Source organism: Ostrea edulis, chromosome 5 (genome assembly GCF_947568905.1).
Source record: "Ostrea edulis chromosome 5, xbOstEdul1.1, whole genome shotgun sequence".
Taxonomy (NCBI): domain Eukaryota; kingdom Metazoa; phylum Mollusca; class Bivalvia; order Ostreida; family Ostreidae; genus Ostrea; species Ostrea edulis.
In genome coordinates this window covers 6,960,128-6,982,344 of record NC_079168.1, presented here as the reverse complement: position 1 = coordinate 6,982,344, position 22,217 = coordinate 6,960,128, and the positions used below count along the sequence as shown (strand labels likewise).

The 22,217-nt window shown below is 35.8% G+C and overlaps 1 protein-coding gene across 2 annotated transcripts in view; it reads right to left on the bottom strand.

Moving 5' to 3' along the window:
* The window catches only part of LOC125651005 (cytosolic carboxypeptidase 1-like), a 39,873-nt gene extending 18,225 nt beyond the window's left edge, over positions 1 to 21,648 (bottom strand). The window contains exons 1-11 of one of the 2 annotated variants that reach the window (XM_048879605.2): positions 21,564 to 21,648; positions 16,380 to 16,455; positions 14,939 to 15,072; positions 10,555 to 10,622; positions 10,283 to 10,349; positions 6,806 to 6,952; positions 6,405 to 6,536; positions 5,716 to 5,847; positions 4,257 to 4,403; positions 2,640 to 2,855; positions 1,282 to 1,403 (exon numbers count right to left, since the gene is read on the bottom strand). In XM_048879605.2, the coding sequence (XP_048735562.2) occupies positions 1,282 to 1,403; positions 2,640 to 2,855; positions 4,257 to 4,403; positions 5,716 to 5,847; positions 6,405 to 6,536; positions 6,806 to 6,952; positions 10,283 to 10,349; positions 10,555 to 10,622; positions 14,939 to 15,072; positions 16,380 to 16,396 (1,182 nt within the window). In that variant the 5' untranslated portion in view covers positions 16,397 to 16,455; positions 21,564 to 21,648. Of the gene's footprint in view, positions 1 to 1,281; positions 1,404 to 2,639; positions 2,856 to 4,256; positions 4,404 to 5,715; positions 5,848 to 6,404; positions 6,537 to 6,805; positions 6,953 to 10,282; positions 10,350 to 10,554; positions 10,623 to 12,916; positions 12,939 to 14,938; positions 15,073 to 16,379; positions 16,456 to 21,563 lie in introns of those variants that run through there. The other variant, XM_056167138.1, reaches the window with a different exon arrangement.
* Positions 21,649 to 22,217: the final 569 nt, after the last annotated feature.

Here is a 22,217-nt window from a genome sequence, read left to right as displayed (position 1 = left end):
TAGTGTCATCATAAGCCTAAAAAAAAAACATCTATTCGTTAGTGTCGTCATCAGCTTTAAAAAATACATTTATTCATTAGTGTCTCGTCATCAGCCTAAAAAAATACATTTATTCATTAGTGTCGTCATCAGTCTAATAAAAAACCATGTATTCATTAGTGTCGTCATCAGCCTGCGTGGAAAAAATACATGTACTCATGTCAGGGTAACAGTATGACCGGTACAACACAGTTTTCATTAACAGTATGACCGGTGCAACACAGTTCTCATTAACAGTATGACTGGTACAACAGGGTTCTCATTAACAGTATGACTGGTACAACAGGGTTCTCATTAACAGTATGACCGGTACAACACAGTTTTCATTAACAGTATGACCGGTACAACAGGGTTTTCATTAACAGTATGACCGGTACAACAGGGTTTTCATTAACAGTATGACCGGTACAACACAGTTTTCATTAACAGTATGACTGGTACAACAGGGTTTTCATTAACAATATGACCGGTACAACACGGTTCTCATTAATAGTATGACTGTTACAACATGGTTCTCATTAACATGTAACAAAATTCTCTTGATAGTCAAATTCACCTACTTTACATGAAATTGTTTGTCTTGTGCCCATAGCAGTGTTTTTATCCAGATTTACCATTCACAAATGAGCAAAAGTAAATTACTATAAAAATTAAGATAACTTCTTGTAAACCACTGTGAACGTAAATTCATAAACAACTAGAAGTTGTACATGTACATGCAATTTGAATTCCATTTCATTAGTTAAAATTCTATTGTGATGTCATTTCCTCACAGAAATGTGATTAGCAGCTGGAACAGTTTTTTCTAATGTTGTTGTATTCTATACCACCAATTTTATAACAAAGTGAAACTGAAGCTGAAACAAGTAATTTCTAAGCTTGTTCGTTATTTTTGGGGGGCGTTATCAATCGAAGTAACAAGTAATGAATCGAAATTAGTATTAAGGGTCTCAAACACAAAACTGTATAAAATGCAAACTGAAACAGTGTTGAATAGTTTTTGCCTTAGTTACAATACATTGGTACGGCATGAATTATGAGACTGATCACTGTTTGTTATCTTCACTTTTTCACAGCGCTGTTCCAGCAGTGTACAAAACACACACATATAAACTACACATGCATGCACCAGTGCAAGATTTACAAAACAGTCAATCACTACCTTAAAATGTTGCCAACAACACTTCAATCAACCTTGCTTGGCCTCCACATGTTTGTTTTGATTTACAGTATGAAATGTACCTCCTCAGAGTGATCTTCTGTTTTGAATCGTTCGTCATCCGAGTCGATGTCGTCGTCTTCCTCTAGCGAGCTGTTGTCGCTGTCCTGGGAATTCCCACCATAGCCATTGTCATTCACCACATCTAAAGAATTAAAACTTATAATTATTGTTACACAAACTACTACAATAAATGAATAGGTAATGACAATTGACTATTAAAGAAAAATGTTTAAATCAGAACTTTCTTTTTTAAATTGTTTAATATGGACAGAATGTGGCATTACAATCATTTTGATATGTACAGAATATTGATTGATTGAATATTGTTTAATGTCCCTCTCAAGAATTTTTCACTCATATGGAGACGTCACCATCGCCGGTGAAGGGCTGCAAAATTTAGGTCTGTGTTCAGCATTTATGGCGTTTGAGCAGGGAGGGATCTTTATCGTGAAACACCTGTTGTGATATGGGACCTCGGTTTTTGCAGTCTCATCCCAAGGACCGCTCCATTTCATGGACACTTACAACAAGCAAGGGGTACTAAGGACCTATTCTAACTCGGATCTCCACGGGATAGGACAGAATAAGGAATAATCATTTGATATTAGCAGAATGAGGACTAATCATTCTCAAACTGAGAGACTGAGGATTAATAAAATCCTTCATTAGTATGAGTGTAAGATAGGGAAATTCCACCAAGGGGACAAGATTCGCAATCTAGGACGAGGCTTTGCCGAGTACTAGATAGCGAATTTTGTTCAAGAGGTGGGATTTCCCTATCCCACACCAGTAAATAATGAAGGATTATTTTTCTCACATTTTATCTAGAGTTTAGTGCATAAATTTAGGAGTTTCGAGAAAATTTTAAAATATCAAAATCCTCATTTGAACTTGGATGGAAAAACTAATTAGATAGGCAGAAAGAGCATACCCGAAAATGGTTTACACTAAAAGTGTAAACTAAAAAAACCCAAGGTTATCCACTAGAAAGCTATATACATTAAAATTTAAAGATAACAATGCAAAATATTTTTCCTTCACCATGTAACGTAAATCTTCACCGTGTAATGTAAATCATAGAAAATATATGACATCACAATCAAATGACGTCACAGCAGTGTGAGACAGAAAAATCTCACATGGCTGTCTCACATGGGTAAAGTTGATCTCACACTGGTGATAATGTGAGAATATATACTCTCACACAACCAGAATAATTATATTAACAATTACCAAATGTGACTAATCATTTTCAGAATGTGAAAAAACTGGGGTATTTTTTTTTTATCAGAAATACTAATGAACAAATACTCTTCTAACAGTATAAGTCACAGAATCCCATCAATATAACTTCATTGTTGGGTCACTAGAAACATACCTTGTCCTGATGGGTATAGCTCAGATTCCGGTAGATCTAGTTTTACAGGACTCTGCAGTTTGTCCAGTGGGAGTTTGTTTCTGGGACAACACTTTCTCATGATGACACTTGCCAGTAGGATCAGACCCTCCATCTCTCGACAGTCGATAACTTCCTGGGCACTGTCGTACAAAACCTGGATCCCGTTAGCATCAGCCAGGGCCTTCCTCCCTGAGCCTAAAGGGCAATAACTCAAACTGTACATCTGTACATCAACATATTCTATAACATGTGTACATTTGTATTTCTGTTTAATGTACATCAACATATTCTAATTTCTGTGAACTGATCAAGAGACACACACTGAACAAACACAGAGAAAGAATGTTACATACCCCGCCATTACAGAAAGATGTTACATACCCCGCCATCAGAGAAAGACGTCACATACCCCGCCATCAGAGAAAGACATTATGTTAAATACCCTGCCATTACAGAAAGAAGCTACATATCCCGCCATCAGAGAAAGATGTCACATATCCCGCCATCAGAGAAAGATGTTACATACCCCGCCATTACAGAAAGACATTACATACCCCGCCATCAGAGAAAGACATTATATACCCCACTGTCAGAGAAAGACATTATATACCCCGCCATCAGAGAAAGACGTCACATACCCTGCCATCAGAGAAAGACATTATGTTACATACCCCGCCATTACAGAAAGATGTTACATACCCCGCCATCAGAGAAAGACATTACATACCTTGCTATCAGAGAAAGACATTATATACCCCGCAATTACAGAAAGACGTCACATACCCCGCCATCAGAGAAAGACGTTACATACCCCGCCATCAGAGAAAGACGTTACATACCTTGCTATCAGAGAAAGACATTATATACCCCGCAATTACAGAGAGACGTTACATATCCCACCATCAGAGAAAGACATTATACACCCCACTGTCAGAGAAAGACATTATATACCCCGCCATTACAGAAAGACGTCACATATTCCGCCAGTAGAGAAAGATGTTATATACCACGCCATTACAGAAAGACATCACATACCCCGTCATTACAGAAAGATGTTATATACCCCACTGTCAGAGGAAGACGTTATACCACCATCAGAGATACATACCCCACCATCAGAGGAACATACCCCACCATCAGAGAAACATACCCCACCATCAAAGGAACATACCCCACCATCAGAGAAACATACCCCACCATCAGAGAAACATACCCCACCGTTGGATTAAATGGTGACTCTGCAGTGGTGTCACATTGAGATTTACATACATTCTTACAAAGTGAAGACATTACAAGGACACTACTAATGACTGTCACAGTGTCCTAACACAATCTGTGAGTGACCACCATCTCTGAGTGACTGCCATCTCTGTGAGTGACCACCATCTCTGTGAGTGACCACCACCTCTGTGAGTGACCACCATCTCTGTGAGTGACCACCACCTCTGTGAGTGACCACCACCTCTGTGAGTGACCACCACCTCTGTGAGTGACCACCATCTCTGTGAGTGACCATCACCAGCTTACTCACCTGGTTAGGCAACATAGATATAGATATATATATATAACAACAAAAGCAGGTGCAAAGTGACTTACGAAGATTGGTGATATTTTTCAGGATGTTCAGAATGGCTTTTCTGAGATTGACATGTCTGTGTTTGGTGTCCAGCTGATGCCAGTCATGGTAAAGAGCCAGCAAGTGTGGCACATGCTCCCCCCCTATTGTTCTGGCTGCATTGTTCCCTGACAAAACAGGTGCCCTTATCAAAATCATGGCAAGGATATCAGATGCAATATACTGTAGAGCAAGTTTTTTCTGCGGGCCTGGAATTTGGTGATTTGTTGGTTCAAAGGTATGCTAATAATTTTAGCAGAATAAATTTTGGCGGACAAGGAAGAGTTATCTCTCTTGCAAATACTGAAACTGCAATTCAGCACATATTTGGCGAGTGAAATTTTGGCAGAAAGCTATCTAACTGCAAAAATAAGCCAAATTTATCCCCCCCGCGGAAAAAACCCGCTATACGGTAATTTGATCAAAGCACCAGGAATATCCCTTCTTGCTTCATCAATACACATATAAATTTTTATATCTAATGACTCCTTTTTTGTTTCTAAAGAAGTTGGGAATATGGATGACTGTAATAACTGTTAATTCATGGAAGTTTGTATGCTGCAACCACGTCTTACTGTATATATAAATATTAGCAATGAAGCTCAGGCCAGGATGTCTATCTATGTTCCTGTTAGCTGGCCCTCAGGGCTAGTGAAGTAGATACCTCTTATCTGTATCACTAGCCTCAATATCAAAGCAAACTGTAAGAGGAGACCCCCCCCCCCCCCCCCACCTCTCCCTCACCCCCCTCAATATTCCTCTCTGACAGAGATGCTGGACAATCTCAAACTCAATATGAGTAGGGTTTTTCTTCTCTTGATACCAAAGCTACCTGTGAAGTATCAAATCAATCGAGCAAAAAATGTGGCTAGTAAAGCGTCTACATTTTCAGTGTTACACACATTCACAAATGTCCGTTACTATATTCCCTCTGGCAATGAATTACAAAGGGATAATAATTCTTTTTCTTCCTGGATAGAGCAATGCACTAACTTGCTAGACTACTGATTTTTAAAAGTCTAGAATATTTATTTTCCCAATCATATTTTCACTAGCCACAGCCTACCGGACTAGCATAAGTGTCTAACCCAGTGTTTATGTATATATACAACAGCATGCAAACAGTGCCTTTCACAAAGACTTACATTTCAATAACAAAATACACAGTGAAAACACGAAGCAAGTGCTTCCATTAGGCAACATAAAAATCTTTGAGCCTCCTGGGCATCGTTTCATTCGATAAGATTTCTTCCCCATATCTGACACATTTAATTTATATTCTTTTACACTGGTGATTTGCCCTATATACTTTAATAATGATTGATAATTAGCCCTAACCATGTAAATACTGTCACTTACAGAATCTGCTTGATATAAATGCTGAAGACAGCGATATATTTACTAGACAATGATATATTTACTAGACAGTGATATATTTACTAGACTTGGTCAGATTTGTCAGGATGTCCAGCGCCAGCTTTAGGATGGCTGTGTGTTTCCTTCCACATTGTTGAATCACTCGGAACATCGGGGGGATCGAGTTCTGCTTACCCAGGTATGATGCATTCACACCTGTCAAAAACAAGGAACCAGGTTATACACAACCTCCACAAATGTACACCCCCTCCACACACATACAAACCCCCTCCACACACATACAAACCCCCTCCACACACATACACACCTTCCACACCCCCTCCACACACATACACACCCTCCACACACATACACACCTTCCACACACATACACACCTTCCACACACATACACACCTTCCACACACACCCTCCACACACATACACACCTTCCACATACATACACACCTTCGAGACACATACAAACCTTCCACATACATACACAGCCCTCCACACACATACACACCTTCCACATACATACACACCTTCCACACACATACACACCTTCCACACACATACACACCTTCCACACACATACACACCTTCCACACACACCCTCCACACACATACACACCTTCCACATACATACACACCTTCGAGACACATACAAACCTTCCAAATACATACACACCCCCTCCACACACATACACACCTTCCACACACATACACACCTTTCACACACATACACATCTTCCACAAACATACACACACTTACTATTGTTGGTGTAGGCTTTGAACACCTGTAGCAGTGACTGCAGATTCTTGAAGTTATACAGATTGTTTTTGATCAGGTTCAAGGTGACCAGCAGGACTAAGTTAAGCCGGGCTTTGGTGGCAAATTTACGGTCTGAAATAACATTAAAGAGAAGAATCAGAAAACCATGTCAATCTTTTCTGTTAACAACTATTTCCAATCAAACCAAAATTCTTTAGTACTACAGGTACACAATTTAGTGGGATTCAGAATGACACCCAATTCTTTCTTAACTATGCACTGTATTTATACTAATTCTGAATATGTCAATATACAACTGTAATTACACATTGAGCATTATCATTTCAGAATTCAGAATGATTAGATGGATGCTTTCCTAAATAAACCGTTAACCAAGGTACCTTTTTGAGAAAGTTTGCCGAGGACAAAGTGAGCCAGCATCATGGTTTCGTCGGATGACATATGGTCCTCAGACTCACGGTATATAACTTGGAAGAGAATGTTAGTCGCGTTGGCACTCACCAGTATGCTCGCTCGTTTCCCGACCTCTGTCAAAAACAAAAAATAGTACTAGGTTAAAGATCACGACCTCTGTCAAAAACAACACAGTACTAGGTTAAAGGTCACCACCTCTGTAAAAAAAAAAAACCCCAACCAAACAACACTACTAGGTTAAAGGTCATGAACTCTGTAAAAAAACAAAACAACAACCCCACATTATTTTAAAAAGTTAAAGGTTACAACCTCTGTCAAAAACAACTAACAGTATTAGGTTAACAATTAGAGGTCATGACCTCGTCTATAAAAAAACAACTAACAGGGCTGCGTTCAAGATTGTAGCGGCTAGCCTACGGGCTAGGAATGGTGGCTGATTTGTGCCATTTTACACTTTATTGTCTTTTTGTTATTCTGAGGCAAAAAGACAACAAAACAAAGGTTAGCGATTTTTTGTCCCGAAATAACAAAAAGACGACAAATTGATAATATCAGCAACTTTTCGCCTCAAAATAATGAAAAGATGGCAAATTGTAAAATGGCACAAATCAGTCACCATACCTTGTCCTTAGGCTAGATGCTACGATCTTGAAAACAACCTGTACTAAGTTAAAGGCCACAACTTCTGTCAAAAACAACCAACAGTGCTAAGTTAAAGGTCATGACCTCTGTCAAAAACAATAAACAGTACTAGGTCACGCTCTCTGTTGAAATGAAAAACAAGACTCAGTTAAAGTTCTCAACCTCTGAAAACAAATAGCAGGACTGGATAGACAGTCTGTCAATGAGCATGATGTATGAAGGTACATGTACAGTACCCGCAACGTTATTCTTGACATAATAAACGATAAAACACGATACACGCACGATAGGATAGGATACACGCACGATAGGATAGGATACACGCACGATACGATAGGATACACGCACGATACGATAGGATACACGATAAACCTGATAAACGCAAAACCTGATAAACGATCTTCACGATAGACCTGATAAACGCAAAACACGATAAACGATCTTCACGATAAACGGAAAACCTGATAGAAATGTTGTAAATTTAGAAACGGTTTAGACGGAACGAAATTTTGATACCTACAACATAATTACATTATGTTTACATTATGTTGATAATAATATTGAAGGATTTCAATGTTCATTATATACCTACATTACGGACAACGCGGATTTCTTGTTTCCCGCGTTCTCGCGATGGGAAAAAAATCTAACGCGGTAATCTATAGGTAACTCAGGAAAACCGCGTTCTCATCGCGGGATGACTATCAGCTACCTGTCCCCGTCGCGGTAACATTTGTTTAAAACATTAATCGGTTTTGTACCATATAATTTCTTTAATCTACAGTCGTACGTTTTTTGTTTTGTTTTTAATGCCATCACAGCTAAAATTTAAAAAAAAAAATATATATATACGGCATTGAATTCATTATTTGATATCTATATGAATTTTATCAGCCAATGATTCTAAAACTTCAGTAGCTCTCTTATGCTAATGTATATTACCTTGAGTATGAAATAAAACCAAGTAATATTGTGCGTGTAGCGAGGAGGGGGTTATTTTGCATCAAGCTCTAAGTTCACCGCTCATTCAACATCTCAAGTTATTTTCATAACGACCGCTTTAAAAAAAAATCAACCCCACTACACCTGTTAGATATTTTTACACTATGATTGATAATTGATAGTCATAAGTAATTGGAACATATTTATTTGAATTGATATTTTGTTAACAAAACATAAATAAACTGTTTAAAAAACATAAACAAAACCCGGCTTGTTTTAAATTCGCAATTTTGAAACGCTTAGTGTGTAAAAAAAATTCAAATAATCATCAAAACCAACATAAATTTCCAGTATCTACACGTACGAGTATTGGTACATGTGTACATGTACAAGGTATATAAAAAAACAAAACAACGATGACAGCGGAATCGTGCCCAGTTGAGCAGAATTTTGGGGGATGCAACACCCTTGCACCCTTTTAAAACTTAATCTTCTAAATGTGTGAAATACAATGTCCCTGAGAATGTTAGCTGTCAAAACACGGGTGATACACAAAATCAGATATAAGGACGCGCACAAGTTCAGCAGTTGCTATATAAGTAGCATACACGTGGAAAAAAAATCGGAAGAAAAAGAACCATTATTAAAATATACATGTTTGTGATAAACAATGTAATTTACTGATTTTTCTTTCAAATCGGAACTCCCTATTTTTCTGTTAGTGTTAATTACAAATAACTGTTTCTAGACAAACAAATGTTTATGAACTTCAGAAGAAGGAGCTTTCAGATTTACTGTGCTCGGTTTACTGTCCTACTTTCCAGACTACTTAGAATTAAATTGTGATAAATTTTCACTCTCTCTCTGGACAGACAAATAGCTCTTCTTCTGCCTTAAAATCGACAACTTTATGTTCTCCTTCAAATATACCGTCTTTCCTCGATTCCTAAAAATAGCTTCTTTAACAAAACGAATAAAGATTTCGGAAAGTATCGTACTTTTTCATTAGATTTTATATACGATCCCGATAGTTTCCGAAGCTACACGATAAACGATTTTCACGATAAACGGAAAACCTGATACACGCAAAACACGATACACGATAGACCTGATAAACGCAAAACACGATAGAAAACGGAAAACCTGATACACGATAGGATAGGATACACGCACGATACGATAGGATACACGCACGATACGATAGGATACACGCACGATAGAGCACGATAGGAATGTCAAGAATAACGTTGCGGGTACTGTATACATACATGTCAACAGGTGATTGTAATTCAAGAACATACACAACATTTCTCAATGAAATATTTAATTTCTTGTGACATTTTGGGTACAATTCACTTTCATCCTATCATGTTCCTACAAAAGGGGGGTATATTATCAGGTTTGTTTTAGAGTTTGCATATTTTGATAGTTCCTGGTTGTGGCAGATAAAATTGTGAAGTCAGCTCAAATATATTACAAAAGGTTGTATAATATATATGGACATTATCATTATAATCGCAAATGAGGGGAGAAAAACTTTGGATCAATTGGGAATCGAACCCTGCATCCTCACTAGATAGGTGATCTAACCACTGAGCTAACCAAGCAGGCCGATATATGAAATATGGTGATTCTACCGCAATATAAAATTTAAACTTATTTCAGGAATCATACAGAGGAGATGAAAATATAATGTTAGAAAAGATGTCAGAAATGTCTTGAATGACCTACACACAAAAAATGTACTTTAGAAAGTGCAGGGTAGAATGATATAAACATGTGGTGACAGAATCTGTAACATTCTGGGATGGCAATTTCCAATGTTACTTCATGTGGAACATTTCTCTATTAATACTCACGAGTTTTTCCGACAATTTCTGCTAAAATTTGCATTGTGTTCACAAGAACTGCTCTGTCACTCGTACTCTACAAGACACGAAAGCAAATCCTTTAATATTCAGAAAAAAATACACATAAATTAGGACTTCTTTGATAAATTAAATCAGGTGAACTTTAAAAGACCATGGAGTCAGTTAGTGATTTACATGTAAATCTTTCCTTGAATACACATTTAATTCAATGTAATTATCAAACCAACACAAAAGCCAGAAAACTTCTTTCTTCTATTTACCTTTAAAGTAGCCAGAATGAGTTCAATCCAGCCTGTGTTTTTGAGGACTGTGTCGCGATGGGCTTTGTCTGCAAAGAGGATATTCCTCCCTTATTAAATCCATAACAACAATGCATCAAGCATCAGGTATCCAATTAACAAACTCATCATGCTAATCATGCCTTCCTGAACTAAAACAACTCTGTTTCATACCAAAAATCTACCTTTAATCTATATAAACCTGTATATTGACATTCAAGCCATGAAACACTTGTATTACAATAAAAGTTCACTCACTGATTTGATTATTCTGATTAAAATATGGAATATGGATTATTCCACCTTCAATCAAACCAGCCACCCAGTCTAGAAATGTTTAGTGGGATGATTACCTATCACCCAGTCTAGAAATGTTTAGTGGGATGATTACCTATCACCCAGTCTAGAAATGTTTAGTGGGATCATTACCTATCACAACCACCCAGTCTTGAAATGTTTAGTGGGATGGTTACCTATCACAACAACCCAGTCTAGAAATGTTTAGTGGGATGATTACTTATCACAACCACCCAGTCTAGAAATGTTTAGTGAGATGTTTACCTATCACAACAACCCAGTCTAGAAATGTTTAGTGGGATGATTACCTATCACCCAGTCTAGAAATGTTTAGTGGGATGATTACAGCCACCCAGTCTAGAAATGTTTAGTGGGATGATTACCTATCACCCAGTCTAGAAATGTTTAGTGTGATGATTACCTATCACCTAGTCTAGAAATGTTTAGTGGGATGATTACTTATCACAACCACCCAGTCTAGAAATGTTTAGTGAGATGTTTACCTATCACACCAACCCAGTCTAGAAATGTTTAGTGGGATGATTACCTATCACCCAGTCTAGAAATGTTTAGTGGGATGATTACAGCCACCCAGTCTAGAAATGTTTAGTGGGATGATTACCTATCACCCAGTCTAGAAATGTTTAGTGGGATGATTACCTATCACCCAGTCTAGAAATGTTTAGTGGGATGATTACAGCCACCCAGTCTAGAAATGTTTAGTGGGGTGATTACCTATCACCCAGTCTAGAAATGTTTAGTGGGATCATTACCTATCACAACCACCCAGTCTAGAAATGTTTAGTGGGGGTGATTACCTATCACAGCCACCCAGTCTAGAAATGTTTAGTGGGATCATTACCTATCACAACCGCCCAGTCTAGAAATGTTTAGTGGGATCATTACCTATCACCCAGTCTAGAAATGTTTAGTGGGATGATTACTTATCACAACCACCCAGTCCAGAAATGTTTAGTGGGATGATTACCTATCACAACCATCCAATCTAGAAATGTTTAGTGAGATGATTACCTATCACCTAGTCTAGAAATGTTTAGTGGGATGATTACCTATCACAACCACCCAGTCTAGAAATGTTTAGTGGGGTGATTACCTATCACAGCCACCCAGTCTAGAAATGTTTAGTGGGATCATTACCTATCACCCAGTCTAGAAATGTTTAGTGGGATGATTACCTATCACAACCACCCAGTCTAGAAATGTTTAGTGGGATCATTACCTATCACCCAGTCTAGAAATGTTTAGTGGGATGATTACCTATCACAACCACCCAGTCTAGAAATGTTTAGTGGGATCATTACCTATCACCCAGTCTAGAAATGTTTAGTGGGATTATTACTTATCACAACCACCCAGTCCAGAAATGTTTAGTGGGATGATTACCTATCACAACCACCCAGTCTAGAAATGTTTAGTGGGATCATTACCTATCACAGCCACATACAGTTCCTGTACACCCTCTACACTCCGTAACACATACCGAGATCTCGTACAGGAATAAGATAACACCTCAAATCTTATACTCACCCTCTGTGATACCAGAGGCTAAAATTATAATCTAGGCATCATAGTAACCCTCTCTTTCTATTTCTAAACAGGTATCATAACAGCTCTTCCCTTTCTATCTCTCTATCTCTTAATATTAATCATAACAACTCTCTCTCTTTCTATTTATCTCTGAACAGGTATCATTATCATCTCTCTCTCTCTCTTTCTCCCTCTCTCTCTCATCAATCAACAAATTTATATGCTTCAAGTTCATATTATTGAGAACCACATTTGAATAACAATGGACACAATAACAATAAAATCCCTGTAAAATCAAAAACTAGAACAGATATCAATGCAGTATGTATAATAAAAATCATTGATCTTATTTATCATATATCTCATTCAGAACATGACAACACATCTAACATTCAGATGTTTGAGGAATACCTTGTGAGTTGAGGGTTTGGTAGATTTTAATGTTTGAGGAATACCTTGTGAGTTGAGGGTTTGGTAGATTTAAATGTTTGAGGAATACCTTGTGAGTTGAGGATTTGGTAGATTTTAAATGTTTGAGGAATACCTTGTGAGTTGAGGATTTGGTAGATTTAAATGTTTGAGGAATACCTTGTGAGTTGAGGATTTGGTAGATTTTAATGTTTGAGGAATACCTTGTGAGTTGAGAATTTGGTAGATTTAAATGTTTGAGGAATACCTTGTGAGTTGAGGATTTGGTAGATTTAAATGTTTGAGGAATACTTTGTGAGTTAAGGATTTGGTAGATTTTAAATGTTTGAGGAATACCTTGTGAGTTGAGGACTTGGTAGATTTAAATGTTTGAGGAACCTTGTGAGTTGAGGATTTGGTAGATTTTAAATGTTTGAGGAATACCTTGTGAGTTGAGGATTTGGTAGATTTTAATGTCTGAGGAATACCTTGTGAGTTGAGGAATTGGTAGATTTTTTGATCAATACCTTGTGAGTTGAGGATTTGGTAGATTTTAAATGTTTGAGGAATACCTTGTGAGTTGAGGATTTGATAGATTTAAATGTTTGAGGAATACCTTGTGAGTTGAGGACTTGGTAGATTTAAATGTTTGAGGAATACCTTGTGAGTTGAGGATTTGGTAGATTTTAAATGTTTGAGGAATACCTTGTCAGTTGAGGATTTGGTAGATTTAAATGTTTGAGGAATACCTTGTGAGTTGAGGATTTGGTAGATTTTAAATGTTTGAGGAATACCTTGTGAGTTGAGGACTTGGTAGATTTAAATGTTTGAGGAAAACCTTGTGAGTTGAGGATTTGGTAGATTTTAAATGTTTGAGGAATACCTTGTGAGTTGAGGATTTGGTAGATTTTAATGTCTGAGGAATACCTTGTGAGTTGAGGAATTGGTAGATTTTAAATGTTTGAGGAATACCTTGTGAGTTGAGGACTTGGTAGATTTAAATGTTTGAGGAAAACCTTGTGAGTTGAGGATTTGGTAGATTTTAAATGTCTGAGGAATACCTTGTGAGTTGAGGAATTGGTAGATTTTTTTATCAATACCTTGTGAGTTGAGGATTTGGTAGATTTTAACTGTTTGAAGAATACCTTGTGAGTTGAGGATTTGATAGATTTAAATGTTTGAGGAATACCTTGTGAGTTGAGGACTTGGTAGATTTAAATGCTTGAGGAATACCTTGTGAGTTGAGGATTTGGTAGATTTTAAATGTTTGAGGAATACTTTGTGAGTTGAGGATTTGGTAGATTTAAATGTTTGAGGAATACCTTGTGAGTTGAGGATTTGGTAGATTTTAATGTTTGAGGAATACCTTGTGAGTTGAGAATTTGGTAGATTTAAATGTTTGAGGAATACCTTGTGAGTTGAGGATTTGGTAGATTTAAATGTTTGAGGAATACCTTGTGAGTTGAGGATTTGGTAGATTTTAAATGTTTGAGGAATACCTTGTGAGTTGAGGATTTGGTAGATTTTAATGTCTGAGGAATACCTTGTGAGTTGAGGAATTGGTAGATTTTTTGATCAATACCTTGTGAGTTGAGGATTTGGTAGATTTTAAATGTTTGAGGAATACCTTGTGAGTTGAGGATTTGATAGATTTAAATGTTTGAGGAATACCTTGTGAGTTGAGGACTTTGTAGATTTAAATGTTTGAGGAATACTTTGTGAGTTGAGGATTTGGTAGATTTTAAATGTTTGAGGAATACCTTGTGAGTTGAGGATTTGGTAGATTTAAATGTTTGAGGAATACCTTGTGAGTTGAGGATTTGGTAGATTTTAATGTTTGAGGAATACCTTGTGAGTTGAGGATTTGATAGATTTAAATGTTTGAGGAATACCTTGTGAGTTGAGGACTTCGTAGATTTTAATGTTTGATCAATACCTTGTGAGTTGAGGATTTGGTAGATTTTAAATGTTTGAGGAATACCTTGTGAGTTGAGGATTTGGTAGATTTAAATGTTTGAGGAATACCTTGTGAGTTGAGGATTTGGTAGATTTAAATGTTTGAGGAATACCTTGTTTGTTGAGGATTTGGTAGATTTAAATGTTTGAGGAATACCTTGTGAGTTGAGGATTTGGTAGATTTTCGATGTAACATATCGTATGGTTTGTAGATCCTCAGTGCTGGTTTGGTTCCTGGCCTGCTTGCCCCCAATTTTCTCCAGCTGTTGAAACAAGGTCTGCAGTCGAGACCTACCAACAAAGATATTCCAGTAAAACAGGCTTATGATGAACACACTTGTAACAAATTCATGTTTATTTTAAAGCGATATTTATTCCCCTACAAGAATAAAATAAATATGAAAATATTGGGTATAACGAAGTTTAATGATAGCGAACTAAGTTTTGCTGGCCTGGTGGTTCACTATAAGTGTGGTTTACTGTGCTTAGTTAATCATACAGAACAAATTCCAGAAGACATACAAAATCATCTTTCGTAAATTCAGAATCTCCAGATATCAAAGCAAAATTTATTGTCTACTGATTTATTATGTCCTTCATTGCAAGACAGTACATCTAGTTTCATAAATCTCACTACTACATATCAATCATTAAGTTAAATTTGCTATAATTCTAAAATTATTATCATTAATCTGTTCATATGCTGTTATGGAAAAGAATAGTGATTTCACATTCTGCAATTTGACAGAGATTTGACAGACCTCATGTACAGACATATATACATGAACAGTACATGATAAAATTTTATATTGTGAGTCATGTGACCAGTCTGGTCTAAGATGGAAAACAGCTTAATTTTCCACTTCTTGACAGAATGTCTATCACTCTCTATTGATCCTATGATGAAACATGACCCATGTTTCACTTTGGATGGAAAATCCGTCCACTCCATGATTTCAGTGTTAAATCAATTAAACAAAACATGGTCCAGCTAGAATTAATACACATCTCCTCATGTTCTTCATACAGTATTGTTAATGATACTGTAACAGTACTAATTGTTTACAGAGAATATACACAGTCCTCCTTAAAACAAATACCTCTTGAAACTCTATAACATTAATACTTTTTTTCTCATTTGTATATACGAATCATTATTTAATAACTTTTGAATAAGCACTAAAAATCATAGATTTGACCAGAAATTAGATTAGATTAAATGGGAGGGGTTTCCATGGTAGATCACATTAACAATATCTGAATTCTAAAGTTACCAGGGCTCTCAAAGTCATCAGACAAGTGACAAAAATTCACCCATTTTCCCAACTTTATGAGCAAAATATCCCAAAAGCATAAATTTATGAATTGAACACATATTGTTCAAAAAATTATAAATAAAGTCAAGAACTGAAAATATAAATAAAACTGTTTTGTTATTATGTTTTAAACTTTATTTGGATGAAAAAGACAGTAAACTCTTTTCCCCCCAATTTATCAAAAAAAACACCCAAAAAACAAAGATTTTCCCAATTAAAGGGGATCCAGTCCCCATATGACAAAGTGTTGTGGTGGCCCTGGTTATAAGTATAAATACTCACCCCACACTCCTCTCCATTGTTATGATGGGTCCTATCTATACATAGAGCTTATCATGTATCAAAACTTCATCAAATCCTACAATGTAAGAAAAATATCATCCATTTAGTAATCATTTGAACTGTCTTCAAGAAATCATTAATCATACTATTTGAAATAAACTTTGTCAATAATTAAACCTTGAAGAAGTCATACTATTACCAGATATGTGGTCTGAATTAGCTAATAGTACAGTATACATGTTCACCAATATTAACAATTTGTACATGGAAATCAATATCTTTAAATTGTTTAACTTGCCATTGGTTTATATTTTTTCAAGCACTTTCCAAGTTGTTTTAAACACTTTTGTGAATTTGAAAGCTTGTGCGTTGAACTAGAATGCATGTTTTGATCAAGCAGATACAAATACTTTGAAATTTTCAAGTTGAAACCGAGGTGAGTATTGAATGATAACAAAAAAGATATTCCAGATGACTGGAAGAAAGGAGTCATCATCAAGCTGTCTAAGAAAGGTGACCTTGGAGACTGTAATGACTGGCGTGGGATTACACTTCTCTCTCTTACCAGCAAGGTCTTCAGTCGCTTCATACTACAACGCATTTCTGAGCTACCATAGAAGACACATAATACGCCAGGAACAAGCACAATTCAGAAGGGGGAAATCCTGTATTGACCACATATTTATACTTAGACAGATCCTGGAGTAGTCACGCAAGTGGAACAGCACGTTATAGGTTGTATTTGTTGATTTTGAGAGGCTTTCATCAGCTTGCACCATGAGACTGTATCACTACTGCATTCAAAAGAAACTGTTGCCATTTTCACCAAAAAAACTTATGACTAAGATAAAAATTTTGTCTCTGCCTTATCATGCTTATACTCATTTGAGTGTAACTATGATAGTACGCCGTGAGTAAGAATGCAAGCTCTATCACCCTATTATTTTGTTTTGTTCATTCAGAAATATATAAAAGAAGAATTATTAAAGATACAGTGTTTTAAAATTTTCATCTTAATAGTAAGAATTTTGTGAAAATGGCAGCAGGTTCGTATCATGGACGACAGTCCCTCTATGAGAAGTATACGTGCTGAGTGATACATAACAACCATTGCAGAGCCTTTTGCACTGAACACCGGAGTAAAGCAAGGACGTATTCTATCCCCCATGTTATTCTTCCCGGTAATTGACTGGGACATAAGAAACGTCAGACAAGGTAGAAGATAAGGATTGTAGTGGAGATCGACCTCAATCCTCGAGAAACCGGATTATGCTGATGACCCTGGCCTCCCACATAACAGACACCAAGATGTCCAGCAGAAGACAGAGCATCTCAGTGCCACAGCTAGCAAAATCAGATTGAAGTTTAACATTAATGAGACACAAGTGAACACCATTAACAACAACCCAGCAAATGGTAGTGGAAATGTAAGGTTGAACTAATAAACTGAACTCATTTACTGAGCTAAGTGAAGGATACCTTCTTTGGGATTTGGGCATTTAAAGGGACTGATTCACGATTTTACCCACAATTTTGTTTTTCACTTTCAATGAACAAAATCTACTGTCTAATGTGTTTGAAAGATTTCACATGAAAATTAAGGTTATACATCATCACAGAAGCTCATTTTAGAGAGTTTATTATTTGTTTTGTAAACAAAGATTGCGGTATGCTATTGTTTACGAAATTTTCAAAAGAAATGGATATCGATCAAAGTATTATTATATCTTTCATATTTCAAGCATTTTTGAGGTGAAATGTGTCATCTTAAAGTTAAAATTTGTGACTATGCAAAATTAAGATGCATTATATTACAAAATCAATATTTCACTTGTTTGTTTGTTTACATAAAAAGACTAGAGTCTTTGTTTACATAACACATATTTAAGGCTAAAATAATGCTTTCATTCTTGCATTCAGAAGGTCAAAATTTTGGCTGTCAACATTAAATGAGTTATATTTCTAATGTTTAACATCAAAAATGAAAAATATTTTTATCAAAAATCGTGAACCAGTCCCTTTAACTAATTTTCTTGCTCATTTAACCAAGAATTTTCAGACAAATATGAGGCAACTTTTTCCTCCATTTGCCCCCCTCCACTTCTAAACATGCTTGATTAACGAAAAAGTTGCCAAGTTAACATAGAAAAACAAGATCTTGTTGGAAGAAACCACGATGGAATTGGAGACAAAATAGTAATTCCAATATTCCATATTGTAATTCAAAAGTCTGACTGATTAAATGTATTATTTCCAGAATTCAAAATCATGTACAAAATACTAGTATTGTATTCTTCATATCACAGTACATATCGCACAACAAAAAATAATGATATTCCGATAAAATTGTACATCTCTAAGAAACACTAATCTTAAAGACATATAGAGAAACACAACTCAGATTCTACAGACATTACAGAAACACTACTTAGACTCCACAGCAAAACAAATTTACAGTGTTTCATTTGGGTCTATACTAAGGCCTTTTTAGAAGCTTTTTGAAAAACAGCAAGTGGTCATCTTCAGAAAAGAAATGCAGTCCATCAGACTGTTGATAATTATAAAAACGGAGGTTGACAAAACACGGACGCACGGAAATAGATAAAAATAGTAATTACAAATCACGGATTCATTTTGCACGGATGATAAAATTTTCCGTGCATTTTTTAAAATATAGAATATGCTATTGATTTGTGACTTCGAACATGCATTGAATTTTTTTGTGTGCAAGTAGGTAGGGGATATATGTAGGTAGAATCAGACATTTTTCGTGCATTGTGACGTCACTGTAATTGTTATAAACATGCGAAATTTTCACTAAATTACAGACAGAAGACTATACTTCTTTCATAATACAAGAATAATATTTTATTTCCATTGTTATTTCTTATAATTCTTCAATAAGAAGAATTTACAGAATTTTTGTGACTTTGGTATCTGTGAATCCGTGACTAATAAAATCGACCGTGGACCGTGACTTTAAAATCGTCCGCGACTTTAAAAACATCGTCAGTGACTCTTTTTTTTTTTTTTTTTGCAATTTCCGTGATTTTATCAATCTGACTAAAGTACAGACCTATATTATTATATATTTGAAACGCGTTATCTGATTGGATCAAATTATGATGCAATATGCAAATACAAAGTTCACCAGAACATGACCTCTTATGGAGAGTTATCAGATCCTATATATATAATAATATAGGTCTGTACTTTAGTCAGATTGTATCAGATCCTATATATATAATAATATAGGTCTGTACTTTAGTCAGATTGTGATTTTATGTGTTTACGATAAATAATAATGATAAATGTGTTTCTAGTTTTCAGTTTTATTGATCTGTAAATTTTGTTAAAAACGGAATGTCAATTATTTCATATCTTTATCTGTAAAATTTTATGACAGTGCAATGTCAAATTCGATTTCATCCGCTGCTCAAATGAGCATTGCAAATATAATGCATTCTCCGGAACAAAATATTACTGTTCACATTATGAATTCAGATGTTCAGAAATATGGAAGTGACTGTGGTGTTTATGCAATTGCAATCGCAGTGGAGTTGTATTTTGGTGGACTCCCAGAACACATTATGTTTAGTACAGAAGCAATGAGACCCCATTTAATGGATTGCATAAACAACGAAATTTTCAGTAAATTCCCTTCATATGTTTCACCCATGATGCCAAAATTCAGCACTTAGTACTAAACAAATTAGGAAGTCAAATACAAGTTAGTACACATATGATACACTTTTTGTAAATTTACGAAAATTGTTATCATCCGTGCAAAATGAATCCATGATTTGTATTATTTATCAAGCCACGGACAGATTTTTTTTCAGCCACGGTTACCAGTTTACGGAAATTCTGTAAATTGAAGAATGTATATGAAATAACGATAAAATACTTGTAATATGAAAGAAATATAGTCTTCCGTTTGTAAATTTCACATGTTTGTAATGTTATGAAGGAACCACAAAAATATTGCATACAAATCACGGACAGATTTTTCTTTCCAGTCACGGATACCAAAGTTTATGGAAATTCTGTAAATTGAAGAATTTATATGAAATAATGATAAAATACTTGTATTATGAAAAAATATAGTTTTTACATGTTTATTATAATGTAATGAAGGAAACACGGAAATATTGCATACAAATCACGGACAAATGTTTGTGACAAAACAATTATGGTAACGTCACATTGTACTGAAAATTTCTGTGACTGATAGATTCTAACTACATATATTCCCTGGGGTGTACACAAAACAATTCAAAATATATTCGAAGTCACAAATCAATTGATTCTATAATTTAAAAAATGCACGGACAATTTTATTATCCGTGCAAAATGAATCCGTGATTTGTACTATTTTTTCTATTTCCGTGCATCCGTGACTTGTCCGTGTTTTGTAAATGGCGTATAAAAACATTAATTTCTCCACTTTAAGTTTTTCATTAATTTTGTACATGTATAGAAATTGTTGGTTATTCACTATGGACACTGAAGTTTCAAACATCATGATGTGCATCATGGGAAGGAGAAAAGAGATTTTTACTCATTTGCAGTGTTTACTCCCATGCACAAGATTGCAGGAGTCCCTGCCATTTATCAGTATAGTTAAAGAAAACTGTTAAGTTGTTTTTAAAATGAACCAGAATGCTTTCTTTATTCTTTTTATCTATAGCCATATAGGTGACCAGAATGTTGGATTAATTGTAATGCTTAAAGAATTGTAAATGCTAAAATTATAGTGGATACATTGGAATTGCTATTTTGCATCCTCCCTCCTAATTATACAGCCCACCCCCACCCCCAACCCACCCACACACACACATCTGATAGCATGCCCCTTTATTTTTAAATTGCTGTCTAGTAAACACTGCATTTGGTGGGGAATGCGGCAAAAATGTTGATGTCTTTGACATAAAATAATCTGAAATAATAACTAAATTTGGAACGAACACAACTTATTAGTTAATGAAGTTAGTGTGGCGAGCGGCTAAGATTAAACTATTAGGCCTAATTAAATGCTCTAATTCTGCAATAGATCCACTCATGGACACCGGCTCACATTTTTGTACTGATGCCAGCTGGGATCTTCAGACACATTCGAAACACATTTGTCAGCTACTTTGTGTTGTAATGGTCTAATCAAATTACTAATCATAAATTACTTACCTGTATTTTCTGAAAACAATCGTCTAAGTTTGTCGGACATGTTGTTTTTTTCCAGTTGTCACGACGGGGGCGCCACCTGCAATTTGAAGACAAGTTGTATCATGAATAATTCGCTAAAATTTTCATTAACGTTTCCTGAACTTTTTTTTATAGAGAGCATAATTTTTCGATCAACCGAAGACTTATCCTTTGTCGGTCTAAAAGCTCTCGGGAGCTTATGTTTCCTTGTTGTTATGACATGCCGACTTAAGATAAAGCTTATCTTGATATTTTTCTACATTATTCCAAATACGATATCGAAGCTACATAGTTTCTTTCAAGTTAAGTTATGCTACATTATAGGCCTACGTTACAAGCTTTAATAGCAAAAAATAACATTTACCCACGAGTATTTACTCGTCATAAATAAATACAGCCCGAGGAAAACAAGTATATATCGAATAGCTAGACTACCAATGAACAACAGTACTACCAGCATCCCCCTCGGCCTCCCCCCGTTCATTAATTGTTCGAAATTATAACTACGTAATCGACTGTGTCTTAGTCGGAGATTCATATCGATGTGCGTAGAGTATATACCCCCCCCCCCTCCCCCCATCCTGTTTAAATCAAATTCCAAAAGGCTACTTATTGATCAATATTCTAAATTTTAAA